Genomic DNA, 20,485 nt, shown 5'->3' with positions numbered 1-20,485 from the left:
ACGCCCCCTCCGCTCTCAAAGTGTAAAGCTCACAATCTGCTGCATATGCATAAAGGGACCAAGGTGGGGGGTGGGGCGTAATTCGGGGCTGCCCAAGTTGTGCCTGATCAAGAATTCTTCAGGCTTGAGACTTCAGAGGCCTCAGAGTTCTTCACACGGTCGCAGAATGTCTTAAAATGGTCTTCTGTGGCAAATGTTAGGGGAGTATCGGGCGACAGCGGCCCCACGTTAGGTCGTGTGGTCAGGCGTCTGCCGTAGGCAGCCCGATCCTAGTAGGGGTCCTCGGCCGGCTGGACTAGAAGACCAAGGGGGCGTCTCCCTGGCTTCCTGCGGCGTCTGTGGCGAGCTGAGGTGGAAGCAGGCTGCGGCAGCGAAGGCGACGGTGGTGTCGGCGGCGCCATGGCAGGGCTCACAGGTACCGTGGCGTCGGCCTCCTGGGGGCGGGATGAGAGGCCCTCAATGTGGCCGCGCCGCCATGTTGTCCCTTTGGGGTCACCTTAGGCGTCGTCTGTCCCTCTCTGGGGTTTTCCTTCCGCGCACCCTGGGGGCCGCCCCTGTCCGGTGTCACGTGATTGTCGTTTGGCCCCAGCCTGGGCCTTGGGGGTCCCTTCCCGGCCCTAGGGCGGGTCACCGGACTCATGAGTTCTCTTTCTGGCCTCCAAGGTCAGCGCTCGCCTGTCTGCCCCCAGGATGGGGCAGGCAGAGCTGGGGAGTGCGGGGCTGGAGGGTGCCACCACCTCTTCGGCCCCGGGACCCATGGCAGGGGCCCAGCTTCCGAGAAGGCTGTCACTCTATCCTCACCACTTAAGTTGCTTTTTTTTTAAAATAAATCAGGAGGGACCTGGGGAGAGAAAAGGGTCTCTCGCCCCTCCTTGCTGTCTGGGATGATAGGTTGACGCTCTGCTTTGGGTCGGAGCTTCTTTCTAATTTTACATCGAGTCTGAATACCCGTTCCCTTTCCTCCAATATACGTGGGGAGTGGCCCTCAAGGGCAGCTGAAGGAATGGAATGCCTGGCACACTAATGGCCTGGAAAGAAGAATGGGGGATGGGAGACACTTGATTTTACTTTCCCTCTTCCAACCCTTGAATTTCCTTCCAGGCTTCCGTGTCTCTTTTAAACGCTAAATGTTGGGTCAGATTGGGGTCTGTCCTAGGAAAGAAATGGTCTTTCTGTTTATAGGTTTGGATCGTGTTTTATCCCTTTCAGGGAACTGGTGTGTTGGGGACAGCTTCTGTGTGCCCTGCCTGACATGATACAACCATTCCCTCAACCTTCTGGACGGCAACACCAAAGCCAGGACCAAAAAAAAAAAAAAAAAAAAAAAGTTCCAACTTAAGTGCTAATGCAAATGCCAGGTGTTAGGTCTTGTTTATTTATTTGTCAGAGTAATTAATGTCAAGAAAAGCTGCTGAAAGATTGTGGAGCCCTGGTTGCTTTCCAGTGACCAGATCAATTCCATATCTGAAATTGGTCTTGTTAGAATTGCTGCTAAAAACAGTTTAACCTTTTATCTGTAATATGTTGTTTCGAAGCAGAATCTGAAAGTCTGGGTTTGGCTGTCTTTTTTGTTGTTGTTCTCTTATCTTTGAAACATGCATTCCATTTCAAGCCTGTCACTGTGTGATATACCAAGGACCATGTGTTGCCTGCCCCTCTGAATTCCCATTCGGAGAATGCTCAGGAATCTGGATCCTGCTGGGGAATGGGCCTTGTGGGAGGGAGAAGGGGAGTAGGGGAGGGTGAGCAAGATCATAACCAGGGAAGATGGTGACATGCATGTCTCTGGGACATATAGAGGAAATCACAGGTCACCAGGGAAAAAGAGACTGTTGTTAGACTAACGTTTTGTGTGTGTGTGCATGTTTAAATCTCTGGGGATAAAACTAACTGTAAATTCAGAATCTCGCTTTAGGGTACTAGCTCCTGAGTAGATACAAGTTTGAAAATAGATGTCTAACAAATGGCTCACGGCAAACTTGCTCCCTCATCCATCCCACATGTAATAAGCTATTGCTGTCCTGCAGCTTAAGCTCCAGAAACTTGTCCTTCAGTCACAATCCAAATATTCCACAGGTAGAGGTAACAGTGTCACATCTCTGACATGGTACCTAACCCCCAACCCAGGGTTTAACCTCAACTGGTTAGGCTAAGAAACTAACATCTTTTGGGGGCATTGGTGCCAAGAGTCTCGCCTGTTGCTAGAGTCCCACAGAGCCATTCCAACCTTCTCACAACTTATCTGCTCTATCCTAGGCCTTGTGGGAGCAAAGTCTCATGGGTATGGTAGAGACAATTTAGGTGAAGGGGAGCCTTTGAGGGGCCTGTGGACTAAGGGCTTTGCAATAAAACTAGTCATTTTCAATTCCTCCAATTGCTCTCTGTCAGAATAAAATATTTTAATGGTATCGCTTCTGGAAAAAAATTTTATAAACAAGGTGTGTTTAGACCAGACTTCTAAGCATTGCATAGGAATGGAAAGTGAATACATTCCTTCTGTCTTCTCTGGTGGGTTGTTTCCTGCCATAACATGAGGGTTTGGATGGAGGCAAGAGTGGGGAGTGGATGTTGCACATTCAAGTGACCCATGCAGGTGCAGCCCACCAGGACAGCCCTTGGCTGGAAGTCTGTCATCTCACCATGCCACACTCAGAGCCCTGCTGATGGATGGATGGAGGAAGCCCCGCACCTGGGTTTTGCCAAGATCATCTGGAGAGCCCAGGGACTGCCAACAGCCTCCTACCTTTTAAAGTGGGGCACTGGAGGCTAAGGGGGACCAACTGTGTTGACAGCAGCCAGACACTTCCATGCTGCTGTGGCCTGTCTCCCCGAACCCAGCTACCTTATAACTGGGCTGAGGTTAGAGCATCTGGGGCAGTGGGGTTGTGGGCATACCCCTTGAAGGCTCTGAGGGGAGGGGCAACCTTCATTGAGAACACATGTTGAAATATGTTCATGGCTCTCTGGGTTTAGTGTGGAAAACCACGGAAACTCCATCTTGAGGCCTGCCAGGATGTGGACTTCAGAAGGGAGGTGTGGGCATTGCCTGCTGCTGAGTCACCCTGGGGCAAGAGGAGACCTGCCTTCCCACCGCCGCCCTTCAGGCTGTGGTAGGGGCTGGAAGCACCCAGCCTGAGGAAGATGGAGTCTCATCGCACAGCCTGACCCCAGTCCTGTTTGAGTCCTGATGGCCACTTTGATGGCAGAATGTTTCTAGTATGTCAGTTTCACTGGGATCTTAGCAGTGCTTTTACAGAAGGGAACTGAAGGGAAGGGCATAAGAGTGACCTGACCAGGTTCCCTGGGCTGATTGACGGCAAAGCCAATACCAGAACCAATACCTTCCACGGCCGTAATTCTCTGACATTGAACTGAAGGTATAGATGCCCCAAAGGTGCTGGTAGTTGGGCTGAGAAACGCTACGGGCTGGCTTAGGGGTGGGAAACATCAGGCTCAAGGGGGCAAGGTACTTTGTGCTCCAGAAGTGTTTGTGACAGCTGTGACTAAGGGATTTGAGGAGATAGCAGAAAGATTTATGGCCCTCCAACTCACTCCCTGGATGTTGACCCGGGAACAGGTGTGTAGTGACAGTGATACATAAAGCCAGAGACAAGGCTGAACAGGCGGCAGGGACATTTGGTGAGGCAGTCAGCTGATCCCATGTAAGAGGAGCCTGGACTCACTGAGGAGGAGAGGGGAGAGAAAAGTAGGGAGCAGAGCAGCCAGCCCACCTGCCCACCCTAGCATGATGGCAGGGGAGAGCCCGGGGCCAGGGACCCGGTAAGCACCCTTAAGAATATGGAGGCCAAAGCTAGGAGAAGCAGAGAACTCAGTAGTTGGGAGAGTGAGCTGGAAAGAGGTTCCAGAGGGTGGGGTGGAGACCCTGGATAGTAGCAGGGCCAGGCAGAATGCCCTTGTACTGGTCCTGGTAGAGGTTATAGGGCCTGGAGGGATGAGCTGGTCGGGGGAGGTACCACACACTTTTTATCCCATGCTCATTGTCCAAGCCAGTGCCCACCCTGCCCAGTGCACATTTCCTTGGGGATCCAGGTTGGAGATAAGACTTCTTGTTCTGAATTCCTTACCACCCTCTTGGTCCCTAGTATCCCATTTTGGGTTATCCTCCCACCTTTCTTCTCCTCCCATCTCTCCCCTCCTCCCACCTTTTCCGCTGATTATTTGCCTCTTATCCCAGGAAAAATGAAGGTACCCACCTCTTTGGGGAGGGGTAAGTGGTCACTTATTCCGAGACCACAAGTGAAGATGTCCACCTTTCTCTTTGGGTGGTGGACGTGGTGTGGTCCTTTATCTCAGGAAAGGGTTGAGATGGTCTCAGTATATTCCCACTTTGCTACCTCTCCTCCTTTCCTCCCCACCTTCCTTCCACTCCCCTCTTCCTCCCCCTCTTTCCTCCCTCTCCCAAGTACTGTGCTCACCCCAAAATGGGTGCATCAGCCCAGTCTTAGAAGTTTGTGATGAAACCGCAAAAGAAGTCACAGGAGACAAAATTTTTGGTGCGCCTCCACCACCCCGCAGGGTCCTGGGACACTGTGCGAGATGGGGGAGGTACTTTTTTTATTTTTTGTAGAGGCGGTCCCTGTCCTCCAGGAGCTTACAATCTAGCCGGGGAGACACAACTAATGCACACTTATACAATCATTACAATTAGCGATTACCACAATATTGACCACAATTGCGTGAGACCTGGGGAAAGCAAGATCAGTGAAGGGCTGGGGGCTCGGAGAAGGTGTTTTTGTAAAGATGGGATTCATTTTCTTGTTGAATAGGTCCAAATTGAGTGACATTTCTTTTGGGTGGGAGTGAGGGGGAAAGAGGAATTGAGGGAGCAGAGGCAGAAAGGCTGGAATGCACGTGCTGTAGGCAAGGGACAGTGAGAGGGCCCCACTCAGCTTCTTAACCCTCCTCCCTCACCCTTGCCCTCCAGTCCCGCCACACGGGCACGCAGTTGTCGCCTTGTATGCTGCACCGAGATTCAGGGCTTCGGCTGGTGATGTTGGAATGTCCATTTTTGCTGGCTGGTGTGGTTGTCTGGATCTCTGTGGTGGGGCCTGCTGGCATGGCCTTCACTGCGGGGCTGGGATGGCGCTGTCCCGACTTGGTCCAGATCAGAATGCATTGCCTGTGGCCAGATCTCAGGGGTCTGCTCCCCCATCCCCCCCCTCAACGCCACCCGCAGTGGGACGGGTGCAAAGGGGTGGGGAAGGGATCTGGTATTGTCGTCATTGTCGGTGCTGCGTCTCCGGGGGCCTACCAGCCCCTCACTGACCTTGGCAAGTGCTCCTCTGGCGAGAGGGCAGAGGGGACCCCCCGTTCCTGTGCGGCATTGGCTCCCATGCTGGTGGAATTTCACAGGAGCACCTGGTGACACGGCCGCCCAGGGGTGGGGGCTGGAGCCTCAGTTGGGGGCCCGGTGGCGGCGCTCTCCCAGCACATGCCGCCCGGTTCTCGACACAGTGTACGCCAGCTTCTGCAGGGAGTACCTGAACACCTGTGGCGAGAGAGAGACCCGGGACCTGCCCTTAGAGGCGGGCACCCGCAGTGTGTCTGCAGCGCTGCCGTGCCCGCCCCCGCCCCGCCCCCTGCCCCGCCCGCCTGTCCAATGAGGAGAGGCGGGTGCGGGCGCAGCTTGTCCACGAGTCAGGGCAGCTGGAGCTTTTCCAACTGTGCTGAAGGCTGCATGGCCGCAAGCTGATTGGACCCACAACTTAGGTATACCTCACTTCTCGCAATGGGCTGTGTCCCTGGAGGATTTCGAAAAGCGAATCCTACCCAGTAAATGCAGCATTCCAGGAACACCTTGAAGGAAATATGCGATTCCTTTGGCAAAGGATTCCTTTTAGCAGGGAATTCTTCCTGCAAGGGGTGCTTTTAGGGTAGATGATTTTATAGGCAAAGCGCTTTCTTATTTCTTTTTACACAAAACGCTTTGCCCCTGATTTTTTTTTTTAATAAAACGAAATATCCTTTTTCGGAAGCGCTTTTTCTGTTTTTCCTGCAAAACAGAACCTTTTCCTGTAATTTTTTAAAAAGCGCTTTTATCGATTCGTAATTTCTGTTAGCTCCTTTGTCTAATTTTTTCTGCAATGCGCTTTTTATCTAACGCATTTTTTTCTGCCAAGTGCTTTTGTCTGATATATTTTTCCTGCAATGCGCATTTTCACTAATTTCATTTTTTCCCGCGAATTACTTTTTCTCTAATTTGTTGTATTCTTTTTTGTGAAGTGCTGGGGTTTTTCTTTTTCTGAGAAGTGCCTTTTCCTAACTTATTTTTCGTCCCACCCCCGCAAGTGCTACATTTTTTAAAGGAAAATTTCACCGCAGTGCGCAGTTTTTCTAAGGCGGAAAAATTTCGCTATGTGAGCTGTAAAGTCGCTTTTTGCAAAATAGAAGTGCCCCGCCTCCCTCCTGGGGTCGAGTCTGGGTGTAGCGGGATTTTCTTACCACGTTGGTCGCTAAGAGCCTCGGCGATCGTCCGCGGCTGGCGCCCGCCGCGCCCGAACTCTTTGTTCCCGGGCGGGCGCACTGGGAAGGGTCTAACGCGAGGAGGAGGGCGCAGGGGACGAGCAGGGGCATGCGGTGCCGGCCGCGGCACTTAGGCGGGCAGGGATCGCGGCAATCAGGACAAGTCAGGATGCGGCAATCGCGACGTGGGCTTTCCGGCTCAGGGGGTGCGCATCAGGACCCTCTCCCACTTAGAACCCGGGCACACTTACCTGCAGCAGCACACGGAAAATGTACCAGCCGATGATGAGCAGTTCCGCCGAGGCTGCCGCAACTGCCGCCATGGTTCCGAGAGTGGTGAGTGGGTGGTTGAGAGCGAGTGCTGCTGGTTCCGAGGGCCGCTGGTCTCTCGGAGTCCGCTGTTGGGCGCACTGCCGCAGCCGCGGTGGCCGCGTCTTAAGTATCCGCCCGCCACCCAAGTGCGCATGCGCGCTTTCTGGTGGGGGTCCGTGAGGAGGGGTGGCTGGGGGCGCTCCTTATTCGTCAGGAGAGGAAAAAAAATAATCCATCTGCTCTTTCCACACGGACCCCCGCCTCCTGAGTTCATCTTAGCCCCTTTCCAGAAGATTCCGTTGTGCCCGCTTTTGAATTTTAATGTAAAATAGTGGGGAAATGCAACGCTGAGTTTAGCGCATAGGGTGAGAGTAGGGATGCACGCCTCTTGGTAGCAGAACCCCTCTCTCGGAGCCCGGGCCTGCGAATTCGAGCCCAGTGTCCGGTGTAGCGCCAGATCGCACCTTGGGCATGGATGGAAAACCAGGGAGACCTAATTTAGAGAGGGATCATCTGCCCCACGGAGCAAAAACAGGTTCCCCTTCTAGAAGCCTTGGCTTCACAGGCCCCCCACCCAGCACCCTTCTTCACATATTGAATATGTTATAAGTCCACATCCTCTGCTTTGCGAGAATCCCTTAGCGTGGAACCTTTCCCCAGTTCGTCGCGTCCCGCTTCTTACGGCTGCTAGATGTACAGCGGTGGCGTTTGTAGCCAGGCATTGAGCCCTAGGCGCAAAGAGGGTAGTCACTGGGTGTCTACCCTGTGGGATGGATGCAGGAGGGACTGGCGCCTTTATATGCGGGGAAAGGATGGAACGAGCTTCCCAAGAGGTGGTTTGCGCACAAAGATAGTTTTCAGCTAGGCGGGTCATTTCAACCTGTGCTCCCCTACCCCCAGGCCCCAGCAGGCCTTTCTCAGCGAGCGAGGCTCTTGGTACCCATTGCAATGGGCATCTGGAGCTTGGAGCGGGGTTTTGCTACTGCCACCAGAGGGTCGTGGCTGCCGCCGCTCGGATACAAAGCCCGGCGGAAAGACGGGAACGCGGTCTTCGAGCGCGGCCCTTGGCGTACCCGTGTCCCGCTGCTCGAGAGAACTCTTCAGCAAAATGCCTGGCACAGAAGCCAACTGGCATTTGCCCCTATGTGGATAGACAATTAATTTTGATTAAAAACTCACAGAGGTCAAGTTCTGTACAGTGCCGGTAGCAGATGGAGAGCGTAAATGAACCAAGAGAGGTCAGTTTGGACGAAGTAGCAGGGTGATTTTTTTTTCTGCATTGACTTTGGAAGAAGTTGGCTGGTTTTGGCAAAGTGACGACAGACTGTTTGAAAAAGGCAAGCTTGTCCCAGGCTGCCATCTTAAAATACTCTGTGGTGCGGCCGTGGCAGCTTCCCGGAGCTTGCGAGGATCCTTTGCCGGCGACCTGCCGCCGGCAGCGCGCCGCTCACTACTTTAACTCTCCACTGAGCACCTGCTGTGAAGAGATACTAGATACAGAATCCTTTTCTTATTCCGCGGGAGCACAGCACGAAGCCCATGGCCTTCCGGTGGCAACCACAGGGCGGTATTGTGAGGTCTGGGCCCCTTGAGGACGGGCCGCAGCCCCAGGAGGCGATACATGATCTCTGCTGGGCAGGGCCCAGGCAAAGCCAGTCCACTGTGCCGGACCTGCCGTAGAGCCTTCTGGCCCAGCCCCCAAGAAGGGGAGACACCAGGAAGCTTGCCGAAAGAGTGACTTGGAGAGGAGTAGACTTTCATGGGTGGGCAGGGAGGAAAGGGCATTCACATTTACTGTTGTTAACCATGATCCATTTTCCCAAATAAGTATACATTCTGTTCCTGTTTTTTTTTTTTTTTTTTTTTTGTCTGTCTGTCTGTCTGTTTTGTGTCTGTCTGTTGTGTTGACTTTTCTCTTCAGGATCCCTGCTGCCTTGGTGATCCCGGGCTGACAGCCAGAGAGCACAGCGGCTCAGCTCCTGGAGAGCGAGGGTTGAAGAAAGCGGAGGGCAGCCGCCCGCGCCGGCTGGCTCCCATTAGGTCGGTTCCTGCAGCGGTGCCCGGTGGCCTTGGCGAAGGCCCTGTCCGGCAGAGATCATGTATTGCCTCCAGTGGCTGCTGCCCGTCCTCCTCATCCCCAAGCCCCTCAACCCCGCCCTGTGGTTCAGCCACTCCATGTTCATGGGCTTCTACCTGCTCAGCTTCCTCCTGGAACGGAAGCCTTGCACAATTTGTGCCTTGGTTTTCCTGGCAGCCCTGTTCCTCATCTGCTATAGCTGCTGGGGAAACTGCTTCCTGTACCACTGCTCCGATTCCCCGCTTCCAGAATCGGCGCACGACCCCGGCGTTGTGGGCACCTAACAGCCAGCCCAGTTAGCTTTCCAAGGAAGCAGAAGACGGGAGGGGAGGCATTGACGTAGGTCATAAAGCATTGGAGTTTCAAATCCCGCAGCCCCGCGGGTGCCACATTCCTGACAACGCCTTTTTGGCCTGTGATGTTTTATCCTTATAATGTGAATAATGGCACTGACCGGTGCTTTTATTGTAGAGTCCTGTAGTCGTGGGTGGTCTTGTGGTTGTGTGTGTTCTGTCCCCACCTTGGCCCCCAGCTGGCAGGATGGCCACCTCCCTTGCCTCATTCCTGCGAGGGGTCTGCACCCATCCTGGTCAACTGCCCCAGCATGACCCGGGCAGATAATATGCCAGTCTCATTGTCGCCTCTGTGACCCCTCCCTGTCAGGGGGTCCTCCCTTGTCAGAGTTACTGACTCCTCTGCCCCTCTCCTGGCTTCCTGTTAACTTCACTTCTACCCCTTTCCTTTTTTGGGGAGCACCTGTCTAAGACAGGGCTCATTTTTGCACTTATCTCGAATTTAAAGAGATTGCTGACGCCCGAGAGCCTCGCTTTTTCATCCTTCTTCCCTGGCCAGCAGGCTAGACAGAAATGTGTCTTGACCGCTGTCTACAAATCTTCAGTATTTTCTTCACTTCATTTTTAAGAAAGAAGTAACAGATACGTGTTGCTCTTTCACCTAGGGGCCTGGGCACCTCCTTGGCAGCCCAGCTTCACTTCCCTTGCCCTTCCTCCTGCCTCTCTCAGCCGTCGAGAGGAGTGGGGGGCCTCATTCTGTCTCCCATGCATGCTCTGCAGGATTGAAGTGTGGTGTGTTTACGTAGATCTAGCAGTCCCCAGCTGAGTGAATGGGAGAGTTCTTGTGTATTTCATAACAGCCATGATCCCCTCGATAGGTGTTTGGATATTTTTTGGTGTGCTGTGCGTGCGTGTGTGTATATGTACGTGTAGAAGTACATGTGTATATCCCTTTTAAAGAAGCTTTATCGAACGTGTTCTGATGTTGAGGTGTAGCAATAGCTAGCTATATAGTAGGTGCCGCTACAGTTTTTATTTAGCATGGGGATTGCAGAGTGACCAGCTCACTGGACTCCGAGGTGGTTCAGACAAGACAGAGGGGAGCAGTGGCCATCATCCTCATGCCAGGAGCTTCTCCGGTCCTGCACTTAGAGACTGTACATTCTGAAGAATACACAGGAAGACTTTGTGACTGTCACTTGCTTTTTTTCTTTTTCTGCGCTTCAGTAAAAGTGTTGGCGAACGAGACTGTCTCCTGGCCCCTGCCCACTGGGGATCAGCATGATTGTCCTTCAGTCTAAACCATCCATCTTCCTCTCGCCTGCAGGGCGGGGGAGGGAGGTGGGCCAGGCAGAGGGCAGAACTGGAGGCAGTCCATCTAGGGAATGGGACCGCAAGGCCACACTTGTGGAACATTTGGACTGCTATTCTGGAGCTTTTATTTCTGGTGTGTTCGTTGCACAGCTGTTTGAAATGTTTAATAAAGCTTTATAAACTTTACTCTGTGGTTTTATGTGGCTGCAGTCCATTTGGGTCGTGGTGTTGGATTTCTAAGTTGGTGGGGGGCAAAGGGGTAGCATGGAGGGGCTGAGTCCTTGGCGCCAGAGTACCTTAGCCCAAAAATTTGATCTGCTCTCTGGAGAGCAGATGGTGGGATTGGGGAGGGGGGGAGCAGGGGGCAGGCCAGGCGTTGAACAGGAGGGAGGCTGAAAGTTTTCAGGGATGAGACGTTTGTGTTTCTCAGCTCCCATGGCTTCTCGCCTGAAACTGTTTCCCTCCGTAGGAGATTTGAGTAACCGATCCCTTGACAAACAACTTAAGACAGCTGGAGCTCTAATCATCAAGGATTTTTATGGTGCTGCTTTTGAAGTAAAAATAAAGTGAAACCCCTTATGGCATTTCAAGTGGAAAAATAAATAAAGCTGTCCGTCCAGGCAGGGGGCTTTGGGCGATGGCTGGAAGCTCGGGAGTGCGCGGTTCTGTGCCGTCGGTGCACACGTGCTCCCATGGCTGTGACCTTGGGGACCAAGCCAGGGGGCTTGTCAGGGCCCTGTGCTGGTTGTCCACCTCTCGATCTTTTTTCCTTTTAGAAAACAGAACAGGAGCACTGCCTGCCCAAGGCACAAGGCTGTTTGTGAGGGTTTATTGAGATAACAGTGGTGAAAGGGTGATGGTCATTTCACAGAAAGTCATCCGTTTTACCTAGATTGCTAATTTATTGCTGTAAAGTTTTGCGTAGTTTTCTCCTGCTCTTTTCAATCTCTCCATTGTCAGTTTATCCCTTTCTTCATTTCTACCATTGCCTATCAGTGCTTTCCCTTTTCTTGGTCAAAACTTGCCAAAGATTTGTTCATTTTAAAGGTATTTTCTGAGAACCAAACTTTTATTGATTGTATCTGCTGGATATTTTTCCTGTCTGGTGCTTTTGTGTTTTTATTTCTGAATTCTTTTTTCTGGGTTTCTGAATATATTTCGTGGTTCAGCAAAGCCTCAACAAGCTGAGGAGTCGTGCATGTGGAAATGATGGTTTGTTCTGCAAACATTGAGCCCCTGTACTGGGCTTGTTGGGGATTTCAGGGGCAAGACGCAGGCCTGGCTCTCCAGGAGTGCCTGGTTCTAGCCTAGTGGGAAGACTTAAGAAAATAGACAACTGCAAATTCCAAAAACAAACAAACAAAAAAGGCTTTTGTGGCCATGCTCTCCCATGGAGGCACCTGGATGATAAATGAAGCCAAGATTATTGCTTATTTTGCTCTCCCTCAGAAAGCAGCTTTCTGTCATAGGTCAAGCTCACTAAAGAGTCACAAACAGGCCTCCCTCTGAAAGATTTGTATCCCTTTCCAGCAGGAAGCCTGCAGCCCACCCCCTCCCAAGGTGACTGCCAAATCAGCATTCTGCCTGCCCAGCATTGCTTTCCACCTTGCCAAGGCAGCACCGGCAGCACCCTGCCCCCTCTTCCTGAACTGCCTTTCAGGAAAATGAGAAGTAGATAGATACCTTTTCTGCGGGGCACCAGGCCTTAGAAAACCATGCCCTGCAATTCTGCCGGTCACTGGCTCCTAGTGTGAAAAGGTTGCTTACGTGGTACCTGGTAACACAAGGTCCTGTGAGGCCTAGGTCTGGGCTTCTTTAGCAACTGGTCTGTGTCCTGCTCTGGGCCTCAGTTTCCTTATAGCTAAAATGTCTTTGGAGCAAACACAGTCTTCCTAGCCCTAATATACTGGGAATCCTTTCTCCTGGGGTCTTTGGGACCTCCTGGATGCACTTGAGGAAGGTGACTGAGGTCTGGGAAGGTCGCAGTGCCCTTGCAGGACAGCCTGCATGTGCTTGATGCTTTAGTCATTGTGCCGTGTTTGCCCAGATATTCCTCTGTCAGGAAGCCTTCCTGGGCTTCTTCCCTCTCCCTAGAGATCCACTTGCCTAGATTACTTCACTCAGCCCTCTGTTGAGTGCTATAGTGCAGACTGTCTGGGCTCCCTCCACCTTCCTAAGGGGCTTGCATTGTTATTTAATCCAAGGGTACTTGTCAGAATCTTGTGCAGTACTAGGCCTTGGGGCTGCAGGGTAGGTGAGGTGGACAGTCTTTGCTGTCAGGAAGTCGTTGAGGCTAATGAGAAAGGGGGTGACACTGGGCAGATAATCCCACAGATAGATATAACTATGGACTATGGCAGGTGCCATAAGAGGAGTCTAGGAGGGGATCTGGTGTAGGCTGGGGAGGATTGATGTTCAGGCTGAGACTTGAGGACAACTATAAATGTTTGAGCAGTGAAATAATAAATGAGATGTTATTTCTCACCATCTAATCAAGCATCTGTGCTTTAATAAAGAGACTGGGCTAAAAGTAAAATGAAGGACCACCAGTATCGGCTGCTTTAGAGGGCTGCCTTGGGAGACATTGAGGGAGTCTAAGGTTGACATGTTGGTGGCAGGCCCCTAAACTCAGTCCTGAGTGAAAAATCTTCAGTTTCCACTTCCAGGAAGCATCACAGACAGGGATCTGATGAGAACAGGGGGTGCCCCAGTCAGAACAACATTTAATTGAAGGTGGAATTCTCCGAGGCGGGAGCAGGATAGCATTTGAGCAGTGAAAGCAGCAGGGCTTTGTGAAAGCCAAAGGCCATTGTCTTGTCGAGATCCTTGGAGGTGGGAGAGGTGGATCAGAGGAGCCATGGTGGTGAGGAGGGGAAGGCAGGAGAAGGAGTGGGTTAGGGAGGGAGGACAGAGAAAGATGATGGACGAAAGCTGGCTCTCGTTGAAGAGATACAGGAAATGGGGCCAGAGATGGGTCGTCACTTGCGTTCAGTCAGCTGGCAGGGCCAGAACCCAGCCTCCTGGCATCAAGTGGGAAGCTCAGCCCTCATCCCCCATAATGGGTGAAAGGGTCAGCGCTCTGAAAAGAGGGAGGAACCCAGCAGTGCTGTCCTCAGCAAGTGAAGGAAGGCGATTCTGACTAAAACCAGAAGAGGGGCTGAGCTTGGTCTGCCAGGCTTCGAGGGGGAGAATTTCATATCTTGAGAAAAACTGTTTATCAAGTGGACTCAAGGCAGGGGAAGCAGCTGGCTATGCAGCAGCTGAAGGCTTCAGGCAAAAGCCCTTGGTCTCCCTTCGGAGTGTCGGGACTCTGAGTAGGGGTGGACTTGGGTTACAGTTTAGGACCAGTGAGCCTGGAGAGGTGAGGTTTCAGGGCCCTGTGCCCCTGACTTTGTAACCATACCTCCCTGAGCCTCAGTTTCCTCACCGGTTAAATGGAGGTCTTAACATCCACTGGAGCCTGACTCGGTTATTTCTTCTCTTTTCTGCCCCCACCCCCCACCCCGACCTGTGGGGCTCAGGCCTCTTAGGGATGCAGGCAAATCATCCAACTCTCCCACTCATTCCTGCTAAGAGCCTTTGTCAGGCCCTGTGCCAAAGCTCTGAGAACCTGATGCAGAAGAAGACTACGCTTCTTGAGGAGCTCAGCTCGACAGGAGGGAGGGCACCGAGGCAGGCCCATAGGCAGATAATTACAATGCTGTTTCATCAGGGCTGGAGTGGAGTTAGGGAGAGACAACATTTGGGAGGCTGTATGTCAGCACCTGCCCCAAAATGACAGTATCCTAAAAGGGAGAGGAGCACCAAGACATAGCTCTTTCCTGAGAGGCCAGAATCTAACTTTGCATCCCTGCTTGGCCACCAGCTTGCCCAGGGCTATCCACAGATTTTTCTTCTCTTAGAGAGAAATAACTGCCTGTTCATCCTCCTCCTCATGAGGGAACCAGTGCAGGGCTGTGAGAGTGCTCTGTCAGATACAGGTTGAACCTGAATCTTCTCCAAAGACTAATCCCTTGAGTTGTTCTGGCCTCTCACCTCTTTCCCTGGGCAGCTTGTGGAGTCTACACTTGGACGCCTCACCACTTCTTCCAAAGCTGAACTCTGCCAATCCCCACCCTACACTGGTAGTGGCCACCCTCTAGGGCAGGGGCAGAGAGCTGAGGCCCTGGGCCTGATCCCCACCCACTTCTCTGTGGCCTTGCTCTCCTCTGCCCGCTCTTCTCCAGGCCCATTTTCCTGTCTGTACACCAAGGAAGGGCTGGACCAGAAAGTCTTTAACGTTTCCAAAGCCATTTTCTGTGAAATATCAGTGAACTTTATCCTTGTCACTGCAGTCTTAGAGATACTGGTTGAACGAAAGTATGTTAAACAAGGGTTTCATCAAAGGATTTTTTGCATTGAAGAATAAACTTTACATCTTGTGGGTGCAGAACTGTCAAGAATCTTAGCTTAGAGTCAAAGTAGACTTGGGAGGGTCTCTGAGGAAAGAAGACAAGCATAGCTTTTCAGTGGTTCGCTGTTGCCTGTGGTCCCAGCTCTTTAGCTTGGCCATCAAGGCCTGCACAACCCTTGAGGCTGGGGGCTTGATCTTTGTCCCTTGATGAGACACACTACCTGCCTGACCAAGGCTGGCATAGAACCTGCTGGTTGGCTGGCCAAGGGGTGGTTGGATGACTAGATGGCTAGATGGCTCAATCAGTCTCTAGACTCCCTAAGGAATTAAATGGACCAGTCTTTCAGAAGTGAGGGAATTCAGTTTGTTCCCCAAGTCTCCTCTTGGCAACTCAGAAGTAACAATATTTTCCAGCCTCCAGACTAATATTTTACACACCAGTATCACAGACACTAATATGTCACAAAAGGTATATGAAAAGAGCCTCGTAAAAGGTTGACAGCTTGGCATCCTTCCTGTGGCAACAGGGGGCTGTGAGTCACCTCCCCTCACTGGGCCTCAGTTTCCCCATTTGTAAAAGGAGGCAATTGGACTACATAATTTTTGAGTTCCTTTCTAGCTCTAGCATCACCCTCAGATGCCCTGGTACCTAGAGCAGTAAATGGACAAGGGGCATTAGCCCCAGGATCTGGGTCAAGTCCACATCTTGGAGCATGGAGGAATTGCAGTGATGGCTGCAGCCCCCTGGAAGATGAACGTGGCAGGAACTGGCTGAGAGATTTTTCTGCTGATGGTGAAATGTCCTGCCAGAGTCTATGCAGGTAGGTTGATGCAGGTGAGGCATGGAATTGGACTCTCCCTCCCTTGTGATCCCTGAGCGATGTTTCCTTGCAGAATCAGAAGCTTTCAGCACCACTGGGTGCCAGCTAGATTCAGCCATTCATATTGGCAAAGTAGGTGAACCATCTTTCTGCACACTGTCCTGGCAGGGCTTCCAGAAAGGCTTTCTGCTCCTTCCCTTTAAATGCTTCCTTGTATTTCATTGTCACTGTGCCTGAACTCATACCTTCCCATAGCCTTTTGTTTCCCTGTCCAGCTGGCATGTTCTTTGAGGATGTTGTGGTCCTGATGCCATCATAATCAGCCAGGAATAGCTTAGCTCAACATCAGAGCCACAAGGGAAAGGCTTGACTATTGGAAGGAAAATAATAATCCATTTTGAACCTCACCCCAGAGCACACACCCAAATTCAAAACCTTTTGATCAGAAAGGAGACATAAACCCATTAAAAACTAGAGAGAAAAGTAATTGGATGTTTAACAAATACCTGAAAGGAGGAGCCCCTCTAAGCTAAAAAAACAACAAAAAAGTATCAAGAAGGCAAAGACCAGCCAATTTGACTACATCACAACTAAGTATTTCCAAAGTCAAACAATATCACAAACAGAACCAAAAAGCAGAGTGCGTAAACTATTTACAAATCCATAATTTGTAAAAGAACACACACAAAACCCTAACAGTAAAAATGCAACAGAGAGATATGTAATTCACCTAAACAAAGTTTACAGAAGAGGAAATAGAATTGACTAAAATTTTTTGGAAAAAATGTTCAATTTCACTATTAACAGAAGAGCAATAATAAAACAATAAAGACAAGTTTTCACCAAAAAATTAGGACAAAAATGTTTTAGAATCCTCCGTGCTGTTGAGGATACAGTGGAACTGGCACTATTATTCAGTGCTAAGGGGAACGTGAATTGATGTAAACTTTTCCAAAAGTAACATGACAGTTGAAGAGAAGAGAGGTGAAAGTTTCAAGAGAGGGCAAATGACCTATATATTTATACAACAATTTATTGAGTGTCTACTTTGCATTAGGTATTAAAATGCGAGGATAAATAAGCTATAGTGTCTGCTCTTGGACATACAATTAATGAGGTAGAAAGAAACAGAGATTCTCAAATGGTATGTAATCAGAAGAAGGCCAGAGATATGCATGGGGCACAGTCAAAGCTCGGAGCAGCTGGGGTGGGTGGTAAAAGTGTGAAGCTTTATGGGAGTTTCCAGGGAAGGTCCTAGAAGAGGTGCTGGGATGAGTAGCAGTTATTCAGGTAGAAGGCAGAGACAGAAGTGAGGAGCATCATGGATGAACTCAAGCAGTCAGGGTTGCCAAAGCCGGAAATAAGAGGCAGGGGATGGAGAAGGCAGGCCAGATCACCCAGTGCCATGTCTATCTAATTGAAGAGGTGGGTTTTTTTTCTTCTCGATAATAGGGAGTCACTGAAGCATTTTGAGCATGCAGTTTCCACAGTAAGATTTCTGTTTTAAGACGATTACTCCAGTTACTTGGAGACATTTGGAGATGTGAGGGCCAATGAGGAGATGATTGCCGTGGTCCAGGTAGAGAGGGCAAGGCCTGGACTAGGATTGGGGCCAAGAGGATGGAGAGAAGGTAAAATTAGGAGATGCTCCTGACTGACTGACTGCTGAGGTCAAAGAGAGTCAAGGAGATGCTTCTGACTGACTGACTGCTGAGGTTAAAGAGAGTCAAGGTTGCTTTACCTGTTTGTATCTTGGGGGATCGGGTGGATAGGAGAACACCCAGGAGAAAGAGCAGGTTGGGGGTGGGGCTAGAAGAGGATCGCTGGGCTCAGTTTTGGACAAGTTGAATGAAAGGTGGGCACCCAGGTGGAGATGGCCTGAGAGGAGCTAGGAGAGAGCTTGGATCTCAGCAGAGATTTGAACAAAAGATTTGGGTTGTGACTGATGGTGACTGAAGCCATGGGCTTAGGTGAGCTGGCCCTAGCATAAGATAGCAACTGAGGAGAGACAGGGGGCCTAGGACAGAGAACTTCTCCCCCATTCACCAGTAGGCAGAGAGAAAGAAGAGCCTACAAAGGCAAAAAAGTAATCAGAAAGAGGTGGAAACAGCACCTGGAGCCTGTGTTGGCATGGAAACCCAGGGATGTGGCATGTTTCCAAGAAAGGATAATCAGTAGACAAAAGAGAAAAGCCAGTGAGATAGGGACTGAGAGCCCACTGGTTGAGCAATTCGGGGCCCTATAGATCCTCACAAAGCAATTCCTATGAGAGATGGGGCAGAAGCCCCTGCTAGGTGGGCAGAGGAGAATGAAAGGGGAAGGGAAAGCTGGCAGCATGGCACCTGTCCTGGGAGTTTGGACTATGGGAGAGAAACAGTTAGAGTCCGTTTGGGTGAGGGAGAATTTCTGAGCTGGGCTGAGACGAAATACGGGTAGACATGATGGCAGAGAGGTTGAGAGGCCTGTCACCTAAAGTCCTCTTGTCTGTATAAATCAGGGGCAAGATCAAAGGACATGGGTGGTAAGGAGGGAAAATGGCCATTGGTGACCTCTACTAGAGCTGTTGTCAAGTAGGAAAGTGTATGTGCCAGCCTGGAGCTCACAGAGGAGGTGTGGGCATCTCCCATGGGGGATGGATGAACCAGGAGAGTTCACGGAGCAGGGCTGGACACTGCGCCATGACTGACACTTTAGGGATGGATGCAGGAAGAGGGTCCTGCTGAAGAGACTGAGCAGGAGGAACTGGAGGAGAGGACTGAAAAAGTGGGGTGTCTAGAAGCCCAGGGAGGAGAGACTTTCCAGAGGGCAGAGTGACCATGAATGGCAGATGCACAGAAGTCAGGGGAGGCGAGAGCATCCTGTAGACTGGTCTTTGGGGACCCCTGCCATAGCGACTTTGGAGGAATGGGCAAAGCCCAACTGCGTAGGGGGTGATCTGGAGACTGAGAAAACAAGAGGGAAAAGGAGGACCTGGGGGGAGGAACAGGTTTCTAGAAGGTGCTGTTTCTTACATACTGACATTTGGAAGGAGGAGGGCTGTGTGAGGCCAGAAGAGCCCAGCAGGTAGTCAACGGGGCCCCAGCGCGGTGGGATTAAGTGTATGGGGGAAGGGATTAGTTGTGTTGGTGGAAAGGGGCAAAATTAAATCATGTACATTTTACCAAGTAACCTGATCTCTGTGTTTTTCTGGAGGTTATTTTTCTGCCCTCTGAGTACTGACTACAGCTCTAATTAGCAATGGTTTCATCCTGCCTTGTGTCTGGGGCTGTGTCTTATTCATTTTTGTACCTTTCGGTACCTAGCAACAGGCAGCGAGCGAGGTAGAGGCAGGGTAATTATTTTCTGCTTGAAATCGAATGTCTGAAATGGAGGTTCAGAACTTTTTTTTTTTTTTTAACCACAAAGGTTTTGTGACAATTCCCAAGGAATCAACAAACAAGAAAATAAAAGTCAAGGTTGAAAATGTCTGTATGTAAGGCTGTCTGGGTCTTAGGAAATACACTCTGCACTCTAGTGTGGGCACAGCTCTTTATAGTTTTTATGGTGAGGTCGTGACCATTGTCTCTTCTAGTCATTGCAGACCTGTCCTCCTGCCCGTGGTGAGGCAGACAGCCACCATTAGCCCCATTTCACAGATTTAGAAAACTGAGACCCAGAAAGGCAGGATAGTGGGAAAGAAGGGCAATGAAGTTGGTAGGGACTCGGGCACAGTCTTGAATGCTACATTCAGGGTCTTGAGCACCACAGCCTGGTGGCATCTCCTAGACATCAAGTAATTCTATTTCTTCCATATTTGGATAGAAGTCAAAAGTCAATAGAGAGCTTTGGTCTAATTGACCAAGCTTGGGTCTCCTGCCATCCCCTGACAGGACCTGGTTGGTAAGAGGTGGGACCTGAAGGAGGGGCCCCTGTGGCTTCTGGGTGAGACAGCATCCCATGTCCCACCACAGCCATATGAAATAGGGAAAAGGAAATTTCCCCAAGTGTAGCAAGGGGCCTTAGGGAGGAATAATGGATGCAAGAAAGCCCAACCCCCCAGACATCCATTGTAAGAAGTAACCAGGCGGAGTCAGGGAGACCTGGTCCAGATAAGAGAAAGATAGGAGGGAGAGGCCTGAACTCGGCCAGTGGAGATGGGGAAAAATAGATCCAGAATTTGTAGGAGATAAGAACCAGAAATGGTAACTGATTAGCTATTAGGATGGGAGAGAGGGTGACGAAGAATATTCCCATGTGCCTTGGGTAGATGGTGGGGACCACAGCATGGGGAGCCAGTCTGAGGGGCAAGACAGTGGTCTCAGATACAGGAGTCAGGGGTCAGCATCATAGCTCTGTGGAACCCAGCAGGCACTTGGTTCAAGGGTCTGGGGCTCAGGAAGAGATTCTACTGGAAGTACTGGCCCAGGGCCGTGGCCACTTGAGTGATGGGAACCCTGAGAGTGAGTGAATCCCCGAGAGCAAGAGAATGGGATAGGCCCAGGGCCCTGTAACCATGAGTTACAGTGACATTTAAGGAACCAGTCAAGGTGTGGGCAGGCGACAAAGGAGAAAGAGAAGGAAGGGCCTGAGACATGCGACAAACAGCCAGGAGGGTGGGTTGCCATGGCAACCAAGGTAGTGAAGAGTTTCAAGGAGAAAGTAATCAACACTGTCAAATGCAGCAGAGAATTCCAATAAGATAAAGACAGGATTTTTTTTCTTTGGATTTGATGATTAGTAAGCTTTTGATGACCTTAATAAGAGCATTTTGGGGGAGTGATGGGACAGAAGCCTGAATAGTGTTGAGATGTGA

The 20,485-nt window shown here is 50.8% G+C and overlaps 2 protein-coding genes across 4 annotated transcripts; one reads left to right on the top strand and one right to left on the bottom strand.

Moving 5' to 3' along the window:
* The first annotated feature begins 264 nt into the window (after positions 1 to 264).
* BLCAP (BLCAP apoptosis inducing factor) lies at positions 265 to 10,665 on the top strand. The gene is made up of 2 exons (XM_010960750.3): positions 265 to 415; positions 8,717 to 10,665. The coding sequence occupies exon 2, from the start codon at positions 8,893 to 8,895 to the stop codon at positions 9,154 to 9,156; it is 264 nt and encodes an 87-aa protein (XP_010959052.2). The 5' UTR covers positions 265 to 415; positions 8,717 to 8,892; the 3' UTR covers positions 9,157 to 10,665.
* Positions 4,509 to 6,913, bottom strand: NNAT (neuronatin). 3 transcript variants are annotated; one of them, XM_045520954.2, is made up of 3 exons: positions 6,735 to 6,912; positions 5,742 to 5,817; positions 4,509 to 5,509 (listed from the first exon to the last, which is right to left on the bottom strand). In XM_045520954.2, exons 1-3 carry the CDS (start codon positions 6,804 to 6,806, stop codon positions 5,280 to 5,282), a joined length of 378 nt encoding a protein of 125 aa, XP_045376910.1. In that variant the 5' UTR covers positions 6,807 to 6,912; the 3' UTR covers positions 4,509 to 5,279. The 3 variants fall into 3 exon arrangements, with proteins under 3 accessions (XP_045376910.1, XP_010959050.1, XP_010959051.1); XM_010960748.3 differs by having other exon boundaries at positions 5,282 to 5,509; positions 5,737 to 5,817; positions 6,735 to 6,913; XM_010960749.3 differs by lacking the exon at positions 5,742 to 5,817 and having other exon boundaries at positions 5,282 to 5,509; positions 6,735 to 6,911.
* Positions 10,666 to 20,485: the final 9,820 nt, after the last annotated feature.

Source organism: Camelus bactrianus, chromosome 19 (assembly GCF_048773025.1).
Source record: "Camelus bactrianus isolate YW-2024 breed Bactrian camel chromosome 19, ASM4877302v1, whole genome shotgun sequence".
NCBI classification, from domain to species: Eukaryota; Metazoa; Chordata; class Mammalia; order Artiodactyla; family Camelidae; genus Camelus; species Camelus bactrianus.
The sequence above is the reverse complement of the archived record's forward strand: the minus strand, read 5'-3'. Positions and strand labels throughout refer to the sequence as shown.

Bases quoted from the DNA above. Each gene is read 5' to 3' on its own strand.
- NNAT (XM_045520954.2), bottom strand. From the start codon at position 6,806: ATGGCGGCAGTTGCGGCAGCCTCGGCGGAACTGCTCATCATCGGCTGG. The intron at 5,818-6,734 runs GTAAGTGTGCCC...ATTTCCTTCAAG, and splicing joins TTTTCCGTGTGCTGCTGCAG to GTGTTCCTGGAATGCTGCAT. The intron at 5,510-5,741 runs GTGAGGTATACC...CTCTCGCCACAG, and splicing joins GACACAGCCCATTGCGAGAA to GTGTTCAGGTACTCCCTGCA.
- BLCAP (XM_010960750.3), top strand. From the start codon at position 8,893: ATGTATTGCCTCCAGTGGCTGCTGCCCGTCCTCCTCATCCCCAAGCCC.